At 57.8% G+C, this 19,908-nt stretch overlaps 1 protein-coding gene across 1 annotated transcript in view; it reads right to left on the bottom strand.

Moving 5' to 3' along the window:
- Positions 1-19,908, bottom strand: part of CABIN1 (calcineurin binding protein 1) — a 117,715-nt gene that overhangs the window by 6,691 nt on the left and 91,116 nt on the right. Inside the window, exons 30-33 of the mRNA XM_016204301.2 lie at positions 4,302-4,465; positions 3,381-3,477; positions 1,780-2,463; positions 121-195 (exon numbers count right to left, since the gene is read on the bottom strand). Coding sequence (XP_016059787.2) covers positions 121-195; positions 1,780-2,463; positions 3,381-3,477; positions 4,302-4,465 — 1,020 coding nt within the window. The remainder of the gene's footprint in view (positions 1-120; positions 196-1,779; positions 2,464-3,380; positions 3,478-4,301; positions 4,466-19,908) is intronic.

The following is a 19,908-nucleotide window of genomic DNA, read 5'->3' as shown; positions in this document are numbered from 1 at the left end:
CCCCTGGGGACATGAGGCTGCACCTATTCAAATGGCAAGTAGCCCTTGACCCAGTGACCCTGACTCAGGGGTCATTCCTACAGAAACATCCAAAGTTGGCACAAGCTGGGTCAGGCTTACCTGTCTCTGGGCGGCGGCCCCAAGGTGCACCTGACAGAACTTCACAGCCTGCTCCAGCGCAGCCTCTTCGTCCACCTGCACAAGGAAGCACCTGAAGTCAGAAAGCCCAGCCCCAGCTCCTGTGAAGGCCCTCCCACCGATGACACCTGGACCCCAACCCCGCCAGGCTGGGCAGGTGCACATCCATCTCCTAGGTCTGTCCCCTAGGACCAAAGCTCTGGCCCATCTGGCTATCCCAAGTTCATTCCTGTGACCTTGTTATTTCATCCCCAGGAGTGGAGGCTGGCAGGATGCAGGCCTTTCAGAATCTGAGGTCTGGAAGGTGGGTAGGTCTTATTTGACTCAGAGCCCAAGAGCCAAAGCACAGGGGGGTGGGAACAAGGCTGGGGAGTTGTGGGGGCCACCTTGGAGAAGCGGGCAGGGTGTGAGCGAGACAGTCTGGAGTGTCCAGAGCAGCCAGGGTGGGCAATGTGGGGGAAGGGTCCTCCCATAGCAGGGAATGAAGGGCTTTTTTTTCCTCATTAATCAGCAACAAAAACAAATAAAAGTCAATATTGGATGCTGGTGAGGTGGTGATAAAAAAGGCACTCTCAAAAGTGGCACTGCAAATGGACAGTTTGAGAAGAAATTGCATAGGAGGATGGTTGGCCTGTTTGAGCCAGTCATTGTAGTTCTGGGGGGTTTTCCTGTGGAAATCATTTTATTCTATTTATTTATTAAAAATTTTTTTAATTATTATTTTTTATTTTAGAGAGAGAATGGAAGGGGGAGAGAGAGAGACATCGATTTGTTGTTCCACTTTTTTATGCATTCATTGGTTACTTCTAGTATGTACCCTGACTGGGGATTGAACCTGAAACCTTGACATATCAGGATGACGCTCTAACTGGAAATCACTTTTTTTAATGCCTTTATTGACTCAAGAGATGAAGGGAGAGGGTGAGAGAGAGCTAGAAACATCAATGATGAGACAGTTATCACTGATCAGCTGCCTCCTGCACGCCCCCCACTGGGGATCGAGGCCACAACCTGGGCATGTGCCCAGACAGGGAATCAAACCGTGATCTCCTGGATCATAGATCAATAAAAGTTAATATTTCCAGCTGAGCCATGCTGGCCGGGCTGGAAATCACTTTAAGTAAAAAAAGCTGCATGCCCAATGCATTAAAAAAAAAAAAGGCAGGCAAAATCAGAAGGGCAACAGAACCTCTTCACAAAGCGGTAGAGGACAGCCACGAAGGTCTCTGAAGAAGTGGCCCAAAGCCCTGTCATAGCAGTGGGCTCAGGGGTGCTGTCTCCCTGTCCTGGATTTGATAAGATTTCTGTAAAGTGGATTTATTTCCTTTAAAATTAAACACAGACTTGTTAAAGCTTGGGTGTTTTTTTTTTTGGTATATTTTACCCCGTTTTATTGAGGTATAGTGACAAAACTGTATCTAAAGTATACAACCACATGCCTTGATATGCTCGCTGTTTTTCTGACCCTAAACCTATTGCATGTGCACTGTAGGAAACCTCAAATGTAGGGAAGTGAATAGCAGGGGTGGGGTGGGAAAGACACCTAACACGCACCCGAAAGGGCAGGCGCTGGGACACCTGGGTAGGCTGAGCATGGCCCTCCATGAGTACACGACCCAGACCCACTCCTTAGCCACCCACCTGCTTGATGAGCATGTAGGTCTCAGACATGATCCTCTCAATACGGCCCAGGTCATAGGCCACACCCTTCTGGCCTTGCTGCCACACTCGGTAAGCATCCAGCAGGAGCGTCTTGCCTGACTCCGTGTCCTCCAGGAGTTTCCTCTTGCGGCTAGGGCGTGGAGGTGGCTCCTCAGGGTGGCCACCTGCCCTCGTGGTGGTGGCGGTGGTGGCTGTGGGGGTGGCGGTGGCAGGGGCTGGCTGGGCTGGTGTGAACGGGCTGGGCTGCTGCCTGGTGCTGATGCTCAGCTCCTCCAGGGATAGCTCGGTGGGCCGGCTCTCAGGGGCCCGATCCCGAGGGGAGCGGCCTGGCGGCAGGGGCAGTGCTCGCTCTGAATCCAAGCGGCGAGCTGCAGCCTCACCCGTGTCCATGGGCTCAGTGGGGCCCGCCTGGGGGCTCTCCTTGTCCTTCCGTTCTCTGCCCTGGTCTGCACTGTCTCCTGCGTCCATAGCCACAGGCCGGTGGATAAGGGGACACACTTTGCCCCCTGGCTCAGCCCCCGGCCCTGAGCCATCAGCCAGAGGGGGCTTCTTGGCGTGGGGGAGGCCCTCCTGGCCATCTTCAGGATTGGCCTTGTGGGAGACGTCGGTAGTCATCCTGGCTCCAGGAAGGCCACAGGTCTTGGGCCCTGGGTGTTCTGACCCCTACAAGAAAACCAAAGGTAAAAGACTGTGTCTTTTGGCGTTTCCATAATAAAGCACCCCTGGGCACCAGGTTTGCCCACTCAAGTTTACTCTGGCTCTGCCCATCTGCTTGCGGTCCAGGGCTGGGCCTGGAGATCTGCCTGAGGGAGACCCTCCCTGCTGGACCTCCAGCCTTCAGAGGGGCCAGTGGGGCTCTGGAGGTGGCACTGCTGCAGGAGAACAGTCTTGGCTGCATCAGGCAGCATTCCTCTCAATGTGAGCCTCAGGGCAGCCCTGGGTGTCTGATAGGGAGGTGACCTGCCAGGCCTGCTGCAGAGCCAAGCCCTCCTGCCCTGGGCTCTCATGTGCCCCCAGTGCAGAGGCCGGGATGAGGGTCTCAGGAGGCACTGTATCACAGCCCAGCCAGTCCTACTGGGCAGGTAGCGCTGCAGGGAGACTACTCCGGCTCAGGTCCCAAAGGCCCCACCTGCCAAGCCAGTGACTTAAACTCCTGGGCCTCCAGGTGCTCAACTGTAAATCGGGGAGAGGACTGTGGGTGCCTCAGGGGGTGAGAAGGGACCGTGTGTCAGGGTGCTCTCAGAGCCTTGCTCAGCCTGTGGGAAGCAGGCTGGGCAAGGGAATGGCCAACTTTGCCATCTGTTTTGTCATTACAGCTGCTATTACGCAAGTTCAGGGCTGGAACAGGGAGCCATGGTGAGAGCAGCCTGGGGAATGTCACTATTATTCTCACTGACCACAAGTCCACATTTGCCCTCAATAAGTGCCTGTGAATTATTACGGTTGACATTTCCATCTAGGGTGGCAGGAGGGTGATACTTCACAGGTGAAGACACGGGAACCTGCCTAAGGGCACTAGTGAATGAATAGCAGGGAGGGGACCCCAACCTAGGAGAGGAGAGGGGCTGCAGGCAGCATACCTCTGCGAGCTCGCTCAGTGTGTCCTCCAGCACCTTCACAGTGAGGATGAAGGCCCGCTGTGCCAGGACCTGGCGGTCAGCATCTCGAAGATACTTCCTGCAGGTACCCGGGGGTGGCCAGAGAGGACGGCAGAGCGTCAGAGTCACACACCACTGCTGGATGGTGGCCCGAGCCCCTCCCTGCCCCGAGAACACCGGCTAGTCCCTCAGTGTGCTTCCTGCCCATCTACCCAGGGTCTGCACCCAAGAACCCAACCCTGGGGGACAGGGTGGGCAGGGCCAGGCTCAGTGAGAGCCTGGGGCCTCTGGCTTCTCTCTCACAAGCCTGTCTCCAGTGGACCCCAGGCCCCAGCTAGAGGCCCCTTCCCAGTTCCTGGCACAGGGCAGGTGAATGAGGCAGACAGAAGAGGAGGTGCACAGGCATGAAGGACAGCTGCTGGCCTCACTGGCAGTGAGGACTCATGGCCGGGCCAGACCATATCTGAGCTCTCTCCTGGGATCCCCCACAGCCCCTGCAAGTGGCAGCTGTAGCGGATGTCCCTTGTACTTGTCTGTTCCACCCTTTCTGGCAGAGGGATCTCTAGTTACCTCTGAGGCCCAGCCCTCCAGTTGCCTGGCCTGTTGTTACTGGCCTTCACCTGGGATACCCCAGCTATCACTTGACACCTGTTTCCCCACAACCTGACAGCAGCCCTGAGAGCCCCAAGTTGGGGGAAGCAGGAGGAAAGGAAAGACTGTTTGTCCAGAGTCTCAATGGGGAAATCAAATCCAGTAGGGAGAGCCTGTGTTCGCCCCAGGTGTCCGGGGTAGGGGTGGTGCCGTCTGGGTTCTAGACTCTGGAACAGAGAAGCCCTGACCTGTGTAGAGACACCCTGGGCAGATGGGGCAAGGGGCTCCAGCCAGTGCGTGTGCTGCACTCACTTGCCCTGGTCCGGGGTCCGCTGCAGCATGGAGGACACCTTCAGCAGGGTGCTGTGGTCCCGGAGCTGGGCCAGCACCTTGAGCAGCAGCACGATGGAGCGGTTCATGTGCCAGGCAAAGCTGCCTGGCCGGTCGATCTCGTCCACCGGGATCCGCCAGATGCCCTGTGGGATAAATGGGGAGGGAGTGTGAGAGGGGCTGCTGGGTGCCACATGGGCAACCAAGGGCTCCTTGGGTCCCTCTCACTGTCCCAAGGGGGATGAAGTGTGGCTACCCCACCTTGCTTCCCCCTAAAATGGCATGAAAGCATCCCTATGCTGCTGTGCACCACCCCCTCTTGGCACATGTTCACTTGATCTGTCCCCTATGGGAAGCACACAGGTTGAAACTGATCAAATGCAACAACAGGGAGAAGCTCAATGCCTACTCATTGCACAGGTACAGATTCATCAGTAAGCCCAATTCCTGGAGGCAAACTGAGGGTCAAAAGGTAGCCACTGTGAACTTCTGGCAGGTGTTGCCGGCCAGACAGGTTCAGGCATGGACCCCCCACCCCCCACCCTCCAAGCACTCCCTCCAGCAGCATCCAGAGAATCAAGGTTTGGGCAGAAAATGGCCTGCGGCTCCTAGAATGCGTGGTTCCCACTAACTCGCCTTTGTCTGCAGCTGGCTCTGGCCAGGACCCCCTCCACCACTTCTTGCCCATCCAACCCACCGTCTGAAGGCTGAGTTGGAGCAGGGCTGGCTCTGGGGAGCCCCCACCTCACCTCACTCCACCAAGCCTAGACTGCTGCTGCACTGGGCACCCTGCCCATTGCCTGCCCCAAGGTCTGGATTCCTGCAATGTCCCCAAACCCAGCATGGCCTCTGACACCCACTCAGGTCCAGTCAAGGTGTGCTGAAGGAAAGGACAACCAGGGAGTGAATGACAAGTGAACAGGAGCTCATACTTCCTGAGCAAGCTTAAGGCTCTGGTGCCTGGATATTAAGAGTCATGTCTTTGCAGAGGGACCTTGGGGCCTGGAAAGAGCTCGCAGGTTCCCAAGTAGGTCCCCATAGCCAACACCCTAGAGAAATTCCTACCCAGAGTGGACCAGGACTGTGAGCGACACCGCCTCCTCTGCATGGGGCCCACGGCGAGGTGTCCAGGTGGTGCCCCTCCCAGGCCCCGGTTCCCTGGATGCTCAATGACTGTTCATGGCACTCACCCTCTCCAGCACTCCAGGGAGGGAAGCCAGGGCACCTTCTGACCTAAGCCATTCGAGCAAGAGTGGATCTGAAACCCTCAGCTCCGAGTCCCCACAGACTCCACACTGAGTCACCGGCTCACACTGGACATGGAGGCCCCACCCAGGCAGGCTGAGGGGCTATGTGGAGCTGGCAGCCACCCTCCATCCCTGGCAGTGCCAGGGAAGGCACCAGCTACCCTCCAAACCCCATCTGGACAAAACCAAGGGGCTGAGGCCACCCTTGCCCAGGGCACTAACACCGATGCTGCATCTTCCTACCCGGCATATGTGGCTTCTGCAGCAGCTCAGGAAAAGATGCCACTTGGGAGCATGACCACAGCCTCAAGCAGCTGTCCCCACCAGTGTGGCCCTGGCATCCCACCCTCTGTTGTGACAGCAGTGGCTGGAGAGGTGCCATCTCTGTTACCTGGGTAAGGGCCTGACCCTATGGAGGCCCTTAGCTTTGCACAGTGACCAAAGGAGGGCAGAGCTCAGAGTCTCTCAACGTCACACACACAGCTCAGCCCCTCGCCACCTGAGGATAGGGAGAATGAGCCCAGAGGGAAGCCTCTGAGGCTGGCCCCTTGGTTTCTTTCTGGGTGTAACAGGAAGAGAAGAAAAACTGGAAGCACGGCCCGGCCTTGTGCTCAGACACCACAGGCGCGTGCCAGGGCTGGCCCAGGGCCACAGCCCAGCTGGGGATCTGGGTGTGACCCTGCTACTCCTGGATCTCACTCCTCCTTGGGCACAGAGGGGCACGCTCTCAACCACAAGATCCAGACCACCGTGGAATTCCCTCCTTGGGGGAGCTATCAGGAAGGATGAATAAAGGATCACATTTGCCCCCCCAAATTGTGTTTGGGGGTGTGTATGTGAGAGGGGTGCTGACTTCTCTGGGCCCTCCCCTGGGAAGTGGCCCTGTTCCTCCTATGTCACCCCTGCCATCACATCAGTGGAGCCAGGGCACAGGCAAGGGGGAGAGGAAGGGAGGTCTGAAGACAGACCTGCCAGGGACTCAGGGTCAGCCTGGCTGAGAGGTGGGCAGAGACAGGGGCTATGGGGGCCTCAGATATGGTACCAATGCCTTGGGAGGCTCCAGGTACTTGGGGTGCCTGGACCATCAATGCCTGTTTTCTACACCTGCGTGGTTGTGACCACCTCAGTCCACACATCTGGGGAGCTCACCACCTCTGGAGATGACCCAGTTCATCTTTGGTTAATTAACTAAAAAAGGCTCCTTCTTCACATTGCTGGAACCCAAAAGTGTCATCCCCATGCCCCTGGCCCTCCATGGCACCCAAGCCTACACCTTGTACCCCTGAAATCCCTGTTTCAGCCCAGACCTCATCCTGCCTCTTTCTTCCACTCTTGTCCCCCAAATCCATCTACTCAGCCTGGGCCAGGGCAAGCTCGGAAAAGGGTAATGTGGCTGCATCCCTCCTTGCTTACAACCTTGCCAGACGGCTCCCTCGGCTGAAGTCTGAGCAGTGCTGGCTCTCACACCTCTTGCCTCCACTCAGGACATTCACCATCCATTTACACAGCTATGAATTTCATGCTTCTTGCCTTTTCGGATGCCCTGCTACCTCCTCTGCCCAGTCAGCTCTCCTGTGTCTTCCTAGGTCCATCTGTGACATCAGCTCCTCTCTGAAGCCCTCCTTGCTTGCTATTCTCCTATGACTCTGCCAGGACTGCTTGAGGCCAGCCCCTCAGATGGTCAGGGGGTGGGTCTGGTGGACATAATGGCCTTAGCAGATAGTAGAGAGGGATTCTTAACACCTGCTCCTGCTCCCAAGTTCTAGAATTGAAGACACAGGGCATTTACCTGTTTTCTTTTTCCGTTGGGGGGGTGGTACCAAATGAGCCGATCAGCATGCTAAAAAACTCCCTGGAGGGCCCACCATGCCCTGAAGTGGGCTAACCTGGAACTGTGCAGGGCAGCCTGACACTGTCAGCCACAGCAGGAATCGATGGAAGCAGGGGCTGCCATCTGGCCACTGAAGCGAGGCAATGCCTCATTTCAGACGTTTCCTGCATGCCCCCAGAGGCAGGTCTGCCTGCCACCCGCTCCCCATCACACCATGGCACTGCTCGCCTACCTGTCTCACCTTCTGGGGTCGCGCTCCCGCCCCCGCCCTTCTTCCTACATCCCCCTCCCAAATCCCACTGAGGAACCTGATGGCAGCACAGTTACACAATCACGCACATTTCCCAACACATTTAGCTGCCTGAACCTGCTCGTTGTGTAGGGGGGAACCCGAGGCTCAGTGAGGGGTGGCCTGCCCCCCTGCTACACTGCAGCCGAGCCCAGGCTGCATGTGGATCCCCTTCTCAGGTCTGGGGCAGGTGGGCCTGGCTGCGTAGCCTCTCCACGGGCCAGTCATCATTCTGGAGACAGGCACAGGGTCCCTATGCCCAGGAGCCAGACTCCTGAGGGGCTCTCAGCTAATCCCCAGAGAGGGCCAAGGCCAGAACACACCCTGTGAGGTCAGGTCTACTTTGCATCACACGTTTCAGGGCACAGTTTGGATCCCTTCACAGCAGAGCTCCCTATCAATCCATTTCCTTTCTGGATGCATGCACGCAGGCATAACATAAAACTACCTATCTCTAGAAGGATGGAAGACGGAACAAATTAGGCCACATGTCCACAGAAAATCAGAAGGGAACCAGACAACATAAGCATGAGGTTCCTGTAGCCCTGAGGCTGGCCTCCAGGGACAGCTGGCCTGAGGGCGTGGGGCCACCAGACAGAGTCACAAGCTGGCACGGTGGTAAGCAAGACTTGTGCCCAAGCAGGCAGTGCTGGGCTTTTGTGTTTACAGTCAGAGCCCTGATACCAACAGCCACAAGATGACTGGGACACATCCCACTCCTCAACACCCCTCTCCATACTGCCCCTCAGGAAAAGCCGGCCCTCCCCAGTGCCTGTGGATGGCTAGGAAGCCCCCGAGGGAACCAGGGGGCTCCCAGGGAGGGGGAAGGCACCATAAGGTATGGAGCATGGGAGCCATGGGACCACAGGAGGGAGGTTTGGGATGGGGATCACCCTAGAGGGAAGGCAGTACTAGTGCCAGGCGGAGCCAGGGGGCTATGACTCAGGCCTTCTTCAGTTCTCCCCCAGCACTCTTGCCTGGTTGCCCTCTTCTTTCAAGACCCTTCTCCCAGCTCCACAGGCACATCACTCAATTCCTGGCTGGAGAGATGCTTCCCTGGAGAGATGTGGGCAGTTAGGGGCATACAGCAGCAGTTTTGGGCACTTAGAAGCACTGGGACTGGGCTCAGAGCTCTGCCCATGTGCCAAGCATCTCAATGGGAGCATCTTAGCTGATTCCCCCAGCCCATCAGAGTGGTTCAGGGCTTCTGGCTGGTAGATGAGGTCACCGAGACAGATTATAACCACCTGAATAATTCATGGGGCCCCAGACTCTGACACAAGTTACCAAACCCTTCCTGCAGCCTTGAGTCTCAGGCATCTTCCCACTGCTCTTGAGGAAAGAGCTTCAGAAGCTAAACCCCACAGTACCAGTACCACCACCACCACCTCACCCCCCACCCCCACCCCCACCCTGGCCACCACAGTTGGGGGACTTCGGAGACTTTCACAGGGAAGCTGGGAGCTGGGTTGGTGGAGGGGGTGGGTACTGCTGGGCCAGCCTGTGCTCTTGCCCACACACATACAGTCTACTTACAAGTGGGGATGGAAAGCAGGCAGGGCCGGTGCCTTGGGCAGGAGGGCCATGAGGCTTGGCCTCTGGTCATCACAATCTTGACAGGTGGCACCCCACGGAAGTGAGGACAGCTGACACCCCTTGTCACAGAGCACTGCTCCTGGGGCTAGGCCAACGCCATGCTCAGGCCCACAGCTCACACTCTCTCCAGAATACTGTGGTCTGAAAGGAGCTTCTAACTGGAGAGGCAGAGGCTCCCTTCCCCTCAGATTCCTGATCAACTGGCCAGTCCACACCTCCCTCACTGCCTCAGTGTGGGCCAGAAGATCCCACCCATCCATACTTCTGGATCCCTGGTGCCCTGCACACCAGTGGGGCTTTGGGCACAGCCTCTTCACCAGGCCCAGGGCCAACTCGAAGCTTGGCAGCCTGAGGCCACTCATCTAGGTAGTTCTAGTTCTCACAGTAGACCCACCACTCTCTGCTGGGCTACTGCTCAGGCCATTCTGGATGGCATATCCCAAGGTTGTTCTGGGGCTTCTAGCCCAACCTGTCACTCTTGTGACCCCACCTTTCAGTCACAGCTCCTCCTGGAGTTTCCTCTACTCCAAGGGCACAGGCAGAGGCCCTCCAGTAGGCTGGAAATGCCAGAGCACGAAAGAAGGCAGGCAAGAGGCATGGACCAGTCAGGCTCTGCTCCATCCAGGACAGGGGCAGGCTGGGACTGGAATGCTGGCCACAGAGGGATGGGAAGCAACAGGCCTCTGCCAGCAACTGAGTGCCTCCAAGGCTTCAGAATCAAGTCCCCTGGGCCCTTGATGTGGGAATAGCCTCTCGTCTCGGTCTCCAGGACTCCACTGGGCTTCTCCCACTGTCCTCTGCTGCCACACCCATGGACTCAAATGTGGCCTCTTTCCCACTCTACTGTGCCTAGGGCCATGTCCAGCTGGGCACCATGTAAGGCTCAGGCAGGAGCAAGTAACCACACCTGGGAGCAGCCAGCAAGGCCTTGAAGGAGCCAGGCCTGGGCACTGTTCCTCACGGAGGAATTAGGAGGGAAAGGCAGTGAGGCACCAACAGTGCTCTGGAGAGACCCAGGGCACTGGGCTTGACCAGGCAGCTGGTAGGTGGTAGTCTGCCACATGCAGTGGACCCTCCTGTCTCCAGTTCACCTCTGGCTCTCCAATCCAAAGGGGCCTATGTCTGCTTGGGGCCTTCTGCCTACCAGCTGGTTCCATGGCTGACTCAGCTCTCGAGGTGAGTAGCCAGTCCCAAAGGCCTGAATCCTGGTGTGCCCTACCACAGTCCCCTGGGCTCTGAGCTGCCTAGGGACGGGCAGGTAGACAGGAGAGGCTGTCTCTCTTGCTCACCAGCACCTCCAGGCCCCTGAACAAAGCCTGGCCTCCTTGTGTGCTCACAACTTCTGAGATGTGAGGAAGTCTCAAGGAGCTCCTGCAGACTCCCCTGAGGGAGAGGGTAACCCGCTCACATGAGTGTCAGACCAGGTAGAGAGGGAGGCAGGCCCATTGAAAAGGAATGTTCCAGGTCAGTCACAAACCCTGGCCTCCAAATCTGCTCGACCTCGGTGCAGCTCTAGGGAGCTCTGAGTGAGTCTCTCAGTGTGGCATCTGGGCCAAGGTCTAAGCAAGCTGTTTATGCCCAGATGAGTGCTCTTTGGGCGCTGGGGAGGAGTGCTCTGAAGTGGCCCCTGGGTCCCCAAGGGCAGGTCAGCCTGGCTTGCCCTCCCCTTTCCAGCCTGGAAACTGTACAGAAAGCCGAGTTTACCCTAGGGACCTCGGGTCACATGGATGAGTCAGACACGCCCCCCAATGGAGGTCCCTACTAGTGGGACAGAGAGACAGATACATGTGGTTACCATCCAGGTTGAGAGGACGGAAGAGGCAGTTACAAGGGGTAACAGCCAAGAAAGCAACAATTTGGGGAGGAGTAATCAGGGAAGCCAGAGAGAAACCAAGAAGGAGCAGGAGCCAGAAGAGGAGGAGAGGAGCCTCTCCCAAGTGGGGAGAACATGGGCAGCCCTCAGGGTCACCTTTGTCACCTGGGTGTCCTGAGCAAAAGGAACAAAGGAGTGTGTGCTTTTTATCTTAATTTTTAACTAAGTACAGCACATATATTTTCCTGCATCATCGAAAACTCTCCATCATTTAAAATGGCCACAGCGCATCGCCCCACAGGTATCCCCTTACTCATCAAGTTCCCTACCGGTGGGTATCTGGGTCTGAGTCTTCAGGTTTATTATAAAGAATGCAGGCTGAACAGTCTTTTCCACATAACTTTTCACCCTCTCCTCAGGATGGATCCCAGAGGAGACCGAGGGTGGTTAGGCAGCAGCAGGTGCACTCCTGGAAGCAGGGCCTGGGCCCTTTGTCTTCCTGGGCTTTCCAACTCCCAGCCAGGCCCATGTGCCAAGGTATGACAGGTGAGCAAAGCTTCCTGGGGCGCCGAGCTTCAACAGCCCTATTCACAGAGAACACAGTGCTGCGAGCACCCGAAGGAGAGCCAGTTCCCCCCTAGCAAAAGGATTCCTATAGCCTCCCCCCCCAGCGCTCCCCCCTTGGCATGGGTGCAGTGGTGACTCAGCTTCAAACAGGCGAGGGTGGGAGCCTGCTGGCATCCCATTCCCAGGGGTAGCAGTGTGGGGCTGTAGGAGCAGGCTGTTGCTGAGGACCAGCTGCTGTGGGGGTGGCAGGCCCTGGAGAGAGTGAGGGAGCCCCTCAGCAGCGGAGTGCTGCTGGGGTAGCCTCTCTCCCCCAGAGAAGCACAAAAACTTTCTGCTGTTTCTAGGACAACCAAGAATAGGATGGAATCTGGACTGAAGGCCCTGAGGTCAGGAGCAGCCTTGGGGAGAATACCAGTGCCCTCCATAGTCTTGGGGAAACACCTGTCATCCACAAACTTACATGAACCTCCCAAACAGCAAGACCACTTGGTGTCCAAGACCCCGGGGCCAAAGTACTCACAGGGTGACTATCCAGCTTCTCCAACACATGATTTCACTTACACATCACTGGGAAAGACTTGTTCCAGGGCACACAGCCAGCAGGGAAATGAGCCTACAGCAAACTCAGCTCTACAGCCTACCCGGCACTTCCCACTCCACTCTGCTTGCCCCTAAGTAAGGTGAAGCAGGGCAGAGAGAGCAGGAAAGCAGGGCAGCCCCTTTCCCACCAGCGGCCCAGATGGCTCCCATTTCCTTCAGGAGCCACCCCACTGAGGAACCTCAGGCTTCTGGGGCCAGGATTGTTTCCAGGTGTCAGCTCCACATCTTCCTAATGTCCTGAGAAGCTAAGGGCCCTACCTCTCCTACAACACTCAGAGCCACCGATCTGCTCCAGGCCTAAGGTTGGGGGTGACACCAGGAGCAGGACAGACTGAACACCCCTGGGGGCAGGAAGTCCTCTTTCCACTGCAAACCCCTCAGGGCTGGCCTCTCTGGTCGCAGGGTTGTACAGAGGCCGCCAGGGGCGCCATTGCCCTCCCGGCACAAGTGGTCCAGGCTGTGCTGCCGAGGGCAAGGGATTCCCCGCGCCATCCACAGGTAACGAATCCCCAGCACAGGCAGGGGCTGGGGAAGCCTGCAATTTGCCTGCAGTCGGCACGCCCGCTGTTTCCAGCCTCTTCTGCCAAATGAGACGCTGCACACTGGGTCTCCAGAACTGCCAGGCTGTCCCTCCCCTTCCCCTCCCCCTCCTGGGGAAAAGCTGAAACGACAACTAAGTGCGTCGGGGGAGCCCGGCTGGCAACTCCTCCGTGGCCCCATCTGCGCGTGCCGCACCCCACCCTGTGCCAGGGGCCCTCGACCCACTCCCTCGGGGCAAGGTCCTGGCCCGGCTCAGGGCTGTGAGCAGGCTGGGCACCCGCAAAGCGCTGGCACCATCTTCCCGCCCCCGCACAGAGCTATTTATAGCTGGGGAAGCACCGCGCGGGGCGCCGCTGCCCACCCGGTGGGTCCGCTCACCATCCCCAGGAGCGCTCGGTGCAGCTCCTCCTCGCGCCGCCCGCCGCGAAGTTGCTAGGGCCCGAGGCCCGGAGAGCAGCTTTCGCTTTCGCGCGCGGTGCAGCACACACCCCCGGGCACCCGCTCGCGGCCCCGAGCTGGGTCGGGCTGGGCTGGGCTGGGCTCGCCCAGGGCTCGCTGCGCGGCTTCTCCCCCAGCAATGCGGGCGTGTGCGGCTCCGCCGGTGCCCGCCGCCCGCCTCCGTGCGCCGCCACCCGCCCCGCCCTTCCGCCCACCTGACGCTGTGCAGGGCGCCGGCCCGGGGCAAGGGGTGCCGCGGCCCACCACCGGCCGACTTCCTCCGCTGCGGCGCCCGGGAAACCACGGCCCGCGGGCTTCCTGCTGCGCCAGGCAGGCCGGGGGGCCGGCCGCCCGGGCCAACCGGGGGAGCTCCGAAAAGCGAGAGCTGGGAGAGAAGAGGGGAGAGGCAGTGGTGGCCCCGGCCCCCGCCCCCGGGCAAGTTCCTACCCGCCGGCTCCGCTGTAGCATCTGTGCAGCGGAGCTACCGCGGGCGCTGGGCCATGGCCGCGGAGGCTCACTCGCGGCGGGCCAGGGCGGGGCGGGCAGCGCCGGACGGGGCGCGGGCTCTTGCTCGGCCTGGAAGCGGGCCCAGCAGCACAACTGACTTTTGTCGGCCAATCCTCGGGGCTGCAAAGCGCCGCTGCGGGCGCAGCAGTGGTGGGCTGCTGACCCGCCGGGCTGGACAGAGGGGTACAGAGGCGGCCAGGAGTGTGGAGGGCTGGGCGGGCAGCGGCCAACCACGTGCTGGCCAGGGCTGTCCTCACCCTGCTCACGGTTAGCTATGTGGATGGCGCCCCCTGGAGTTGTGCCCCGGGGTAGGGGGGACTATGGGCTGAGCTGTGGCTGTCGAGGGGGCATGTAGCCACAGCGAGCTGTCCTTGCTGATCCAGTGGAGCAGTGGGGGCTGGAGTGAAGACTGTTCAATTAACATCCTCAGGGGGTAGGGAGGAACAGAGATGCCACGGCAGTCCCCCAGTGGGTTTTACAGCTGGAAGGGGCCTCATTGAGGCCCAGCGAGGAAAAGGCATTGCACCAAAGGGTGTGGTGGCAGGGCTGCGCAGAAGCCAGGTAAGCTCAGGACTCCTCCCTCAGCCTCCCTGTATTCCAAGAATAGGAGCAACACCCCTCCCTCTCAGCACCCAGCAGCTTTTTGTAGTGTTGGGAGGACTGCTCTCCTGCACATTTGCTCTGCTGATGCTAGGAAGGGTGTACTGTGCCTATTCCACAGATAAGGAATGGGCTCAGGAGGGAAGAGCTTCACCCAAGAGCATATGGCCAATCTCCAGGCACCAATAGCTCCATTGTGTACATAGCACCTTCCTCCCTAATTTCCTGTGGGGCAGGCTGCCTGGGGACTGCCCACCAAGTGCTGGTTGTTCCTCCCATCCCAACTCAGGAAAGGCCAAGCAAAGGCAGGGACAGGGCTGGATAGAGAGATGTTGACCCAAGACCTGACCTGGCACCAAACCCCCACACAAGTTTCTCTCTCACCACCTCAGCATCACAAACTCCTTGCTCCCAGGGGCTCTGGAGGGGGCACCCTTACAAGGTGCTCCCAGTCCATATCGGCCCAGGTCCAACCTATCCCTTTAGCCAGGTCATGATGTTGCACTCTGCCCTCCCTCCTGGAACACAGAGATAGTGTTTCAGCACCCCCTGCAGGATTACTACTCTCTGCCAGGTACTGGAAGAACCAGGCCTGGGCTCCAAGAGGTCACTCACCTGTAGGAGACAAACATCAGGACAAGCCATCCCAAGGCTGTGTGAGGAAAATAAGGGGCTCCCAACTGAGTGCTCATTATGGGTTGGGTCTCAGGCAAGGAGTTTTAAATCAGCATATCATTCAAGTCACAACAGTTCCTCACCATCTGCAAATGTATTGTCAGGACACACACACATGTGGGGACTGGTTGAGTGTTGGGAGCTGGTTCAGAGTTACACAGCAGTAAGTCCAGCATGGCCCCAGGCCTGGACAGCTCCAGAGCTGGCATTCCTCCTGGCTGTCCCCAGGGCTGAAGCAGACATGCAACACTTGTGCATTGCACAGCTTATGACCTCACTTCATACCTTATCCACTTCCTGTAAGACAGAGTCAGACCAAAGGAGGCTGAGAACATGTGCTCATCACACCCAGGTCAGGAAGAAACGGTCTGTGTTGAGTGTGTGGTTCTAGAAATCAGCCCCTGCGTCCAGGATGCCTTCAGGTCTGATCATTGGCAGCCCCCAAGCTGCCATGAGCCCCCAGCACATGAGCCCTCCCACCCAGAGCTTGCGGGGAGCACTGCTCTCATGAGCACACTGAAGCCTAGGGTAGACTGGGCAGCCCAGGGCCCTGGGTCTTAGCTGTCACAGCAGGAAGGAGCCCATGGTAACTGAGGGGAGCTCAGGGGTTCTGTGCCAGGCTCCTGCTGAGCGAAAGCTCTGGGGGTACTTCTCTGGGAGAAAGGCTGCTCCTGCCAGTCTCCAGCCTCCTCAGCCCTGCTCCTGGCACCACAGGATGCCTTGTACCCTGAGCCCCGTTTGTGCCAGCCCCCTCCAGAGCCCCAGGAGATGGGCATCTCCATCTCTAGCTGACCGGCCCAGGACAGGGAAGGGAAGGTCACTCTCCCTCACTCCCAAAGGGTAGCACTCCTGTGCACATTGGGAGCCCCTGGGGGGGGGGGTGTCACATAAGAGCACAGGGAAAGTGAAGACTTGGTAGGCCTCACTGTACCAGATCCTCAAAAATTCTTTGGGCCTGAAAAATCCTTGTGCCTCTCCTGGGACTTGTCAGCACTCTATGCAGGAGAGCCCCATGGACTGGGGTTTCCCCACACAGGGAGACAGATGGGGGGCCTGGGATAACCAGGGACAGCTAACAGGACCATGTGGAGGGCGATGGGTACTTAGTGTGTAGGATGGGATTCCAGTGGGCCTGGGGAACAGGCAGGGCAGAGAAGGGAGGCCAGCAGGCTCCAAGGCCTCTCAGGCTGAGCTGGGACTCGGGGTGTGATCTGATGGGCCCATGAGAGTCTCCTTGGAATAAGAAGACACTGACACTGGGCTCCTCTAAGCCTGCCCCCACAGTCTGAACAATTTCTGAGTCCCTGAAGAGCTAGCATGTGAGAATGAAGAGGGGTTGTAGGTGGGAGTCTGTGTGCCTGGTGAGGAGAGGCATGTTTCACTGTCTTAGCCATCAGAGGAGAGGAAGCTGGCTGGTGTGACACTATAAGGCCTAGCAGTCTCCAGCTGGCGCACTCTCAGCAGAGAAGCTATGTCCCACAGCAGGGAGGTGCCATCTAGGCTTCTAGAATAGCCCACTCGGCAGGACAGCTGAGCAGCTTCCTTTTCATCTCGGGAAGGGAGCCCACATCCTAGAAAAGCCAGGTTTGACATGCACATTGAGAAAACTAGGGCAGCCCATCTGTCACCTGACCCCTGGTCCCTAATGAATAGCCTGGGGAACTTGGGGGGAGGGGGACTCTGGTCTTTCTGGCTGGGCTACTAAGTAGTAGGGGGAGTGATGGGACCAGACCAGGGTTCAGGCCACAAGTGGCAGCAGGGTCCATGGCCCTGGATGGCTCACACAGGATCCTCCAGCAGGGTGTCAGGTTCCCAAGCAGGCCCATGCCCACCACCTCCTCAGAGCAGGGCTCAGTCCCCAATCTGCAGAGGTGTCCCCAAACCAGAGGAACAAATTCAAGATGTGAACAGAAGACTGGTCCCAGACAAGGCACTCCTCCCCTCTCTAGAGTGATATGCAGCCTCCCTTACAACATGCCCCCCCCCCCCCCACTGTGAGGGAACAGGACAGGGCTTCATCTCTTAGGAGTGGGGTTATCTGTTCAGAGAGGTCCTACATCCACAGGATGCTTGGGCTGGCCCCTGGCAGAACTCAGCACAGGTCTAATTCCAAATGCAGCACTCTCCCATGAGCAGAAACACACTGAGGTGCAGCGAGCGTCTGTCTGATTACTCTATGGCCAGAACATACTCTCCCCAAGACTCCCCTCTGACACCTTTAGGCACATGGTCCTCTTGGTCCTAACCAACAATCCCCACAATCTGTATAGTTCCCAGATCCTTCCAGGTCTGACCTTCATGCTATGCAGCCCACTGCTCTAAGAGCTTCCAGCCCGACCACAGCACTTCAACTTGGATTCCTGAGGCAGCCCCACTGCCACAGGTCAGATCCGGACTGCTGACCATGGATACAGGTGGCCCTGAGGACAGGCCCAACTTACCCTCTCCACCACTGCCTGCCTCCATCCTGTGACGACATCCACCCTACACAGCCTCCCTTGGTTCTCCCTCCTCTGTCTACAATCAGGCCAATTTCAAAGTCAGTCTGGGTCTCCAGGAGTGCTCCTGACCACCTCTCAGCTTCCAATTGCTGAGGCTGGTAGATAGCCTTCTCCTGTATCTATAGCACCCTGAGACTTACACAGTAAGTAATACACTCAGGGTGCCTGGGCCCAGTTCTTGGGGTGGGTCCTCACACCCAAACTCACAAGAAAGTGAAGCTGAGAGCACTGGACTCTGAGCCCTTCCTCTGAGAACTCACTGGGCCCCTAAGCACAGTTATCTCCTGTCTCCCAGGAGAGGATTCCTAATCTGCAGCCCTTAGGGGCCAACCTTCCATTTCAAAGGCCTCCATGGACAGCACTGCCTTACGGGGTTTCTAGCCCCCAAGGCAGGGCCAGGTTCATTCCCCCCAAGAGAAGCCTAGAGGACCCTGGGCCTGAGCCACAGCATGGCCTGGAGCCCAAGGCTGTCCACCCCTCCTCTGAGTAGGGCCAAGTGGGTCCCTCTCTGGGAATAAAGCCCAGCACTGAGCCGATGGGCTGGGGCCGCCAGTTCCTACCAGATGCTCCTGCTGCTGGACAGTCTGTGAGTTTGTGCCACCACCAGTGATGCTGGGTTCATGGGGGAAGTTCCACAAGGGAAGTTCCACCTGTTCTGACATACTCTAATTTTAGAATTCTTATACATATTTAGAAATCAGCATTTCAAAATTTGTTTTTAATCAACCAAATTCCTGCCCTTCCTTCAAGGGCCTTCCCAGCTGACCCTGATCCATCTCACCTCCTCCTCCACTGACCCCTGTAAGCCCTGTCATTCATATGCCCTTATCCAAAAGGTCCCGTCCTTTGCAGCCCAGAGCTGGCCTCTCCCTCCTCCTTCTACAGGGGACTTCATACCCCCTCCTGGACACAACAGCCCAGGGCATATGGCAGTAACATCTCCTGTGGTCTTCAATAACCACATGAGGTAGGTCTGGTCAGCCCCACTTTGCAGATGAAGAAACTGCGCCTTATAAATACTGACTGGTGAAGTCAAGCATGGAGCAGGGCCTGGGGCTGGCCAGCAGTCCCAGGGTGGGGGGATGGATAACAAAGGCGACCCAACACACCGTGCCCTCCCCTTTGCTCCCACCCCTGTTGCCAGACCCCTTTGGGACCCTCAGCTGCTCTCCACCTCTGCCACCTCCCACGCTGTAATCAGACACACTCTCTTGGAACAATCGCAACAATGCCCATCTCTGGGCCATAAGATGTACCGCCTAAGCCCCTTACTCAGGCTCACAGGTGGGTGAGGGTGAGCCTGGGGACAGGACACACTAGCAGAGCAAGGCAGAGCATGGGAGATCCACGTGTGTGAGGGAGTCCACACCCATCACTATGGAAACCAGGCAGGAGCTCCTGGAGCTCAGAGCTCCCGTTTGGATTTCAAACCCAATGCTGTTCTCTCAGAAGCAACTTGGTCAAACTTTCCAAATAGGAAAAGTGGAAAAAACGAGGGTGGGGAAAAGAGACAAATTCCCAGACTGAAGCTACTCCAGAAAGAAGGCCTGGCCACTAAGCTTGGGAAGCCTTGTCTGTGTGGCAGAGTGGGGGTGAAGCAGAAGACCCCACAGCCTCTCTAGGGCTCATGTCCCTCTTTCCAGGGAGCCTGGGTGGGAAGGCACATAGCCAAAGCAGCTGGGGACCAGCCCTTCCTGTCTCTGCTGGAATGGCTGTCCTTTCATGTTTCCCAGCGGGTGGTGAGAAAGGGCTCTTTTGGAAAAAGGGCTGGAAAACCATTGGCCCACCTTTGGAGGTGGGAAAACTGAGGTCAGATGGGGCTGAGACCAGGAAGTCAACAAAAGGACTTAACTCTGCTGGCCCTGCCATCTGAGACTCTCTTGGAACAACTGCAACAATGCCCATCTCTGGGCCATAAGAGGTACCACCTGGGCCCCTTACTCAGGCTCCCATGGCCCTATCCATTGCCTCAGGAAACCCATCTGCACTTGGGGGCTTTCACTGTAGCTTAGGGTGCCTCAGGGTGGCCAAGCGCTGCCTCTCTAAGCTCCCCTGAGGCCACTAATGACCTGCCAAGAGGGACACCCAGGAAGCCTTGGCAAGGAAGGGGAGGCAAATACGCAGGAGATAAACACCAAGGGGCAGCAGCCCTGAGGGGCATGGATAACTAAGGTGACCCAACACACTGTGCCCTCCCCTTTGCCCCCACCTCTGTTGCCAGACCCCTTTGGGACTCTCAGCTGCTCTCCACCCCTGCCACCTCCCACATCCAGAATCCTCCCTGGCGGTGGATGCTACAGCTGTTTTTATTGTTCAAGAGGGTTTTTTGGAGGCATAATGGGAATGCTAAAGGGGGATAATAGCCCACCAGTCACCAGTGCTATT

The sequence above is a fragment of the Miniopterus natalensis genome, chromosome 20 (assembly GCF_054644295.1).
Source record: "Miniopterus natalensis isolate mMinNat1 chromosome 20, mMinNat1.hap1, whole genome shotgun sequence".
NCBI classification, from domain to species: domain Eukaryota; kingdom Metazoa; phylum Chordata; class Mammalia; order Chiroptera; family Miniopteridae; genus Miniopterus; species Miniopterus natalensis.
Note: the sequence above shows the minus strand (reverse complement) of the source record. Positions and strands in the feature narration are given on the sequence as shown.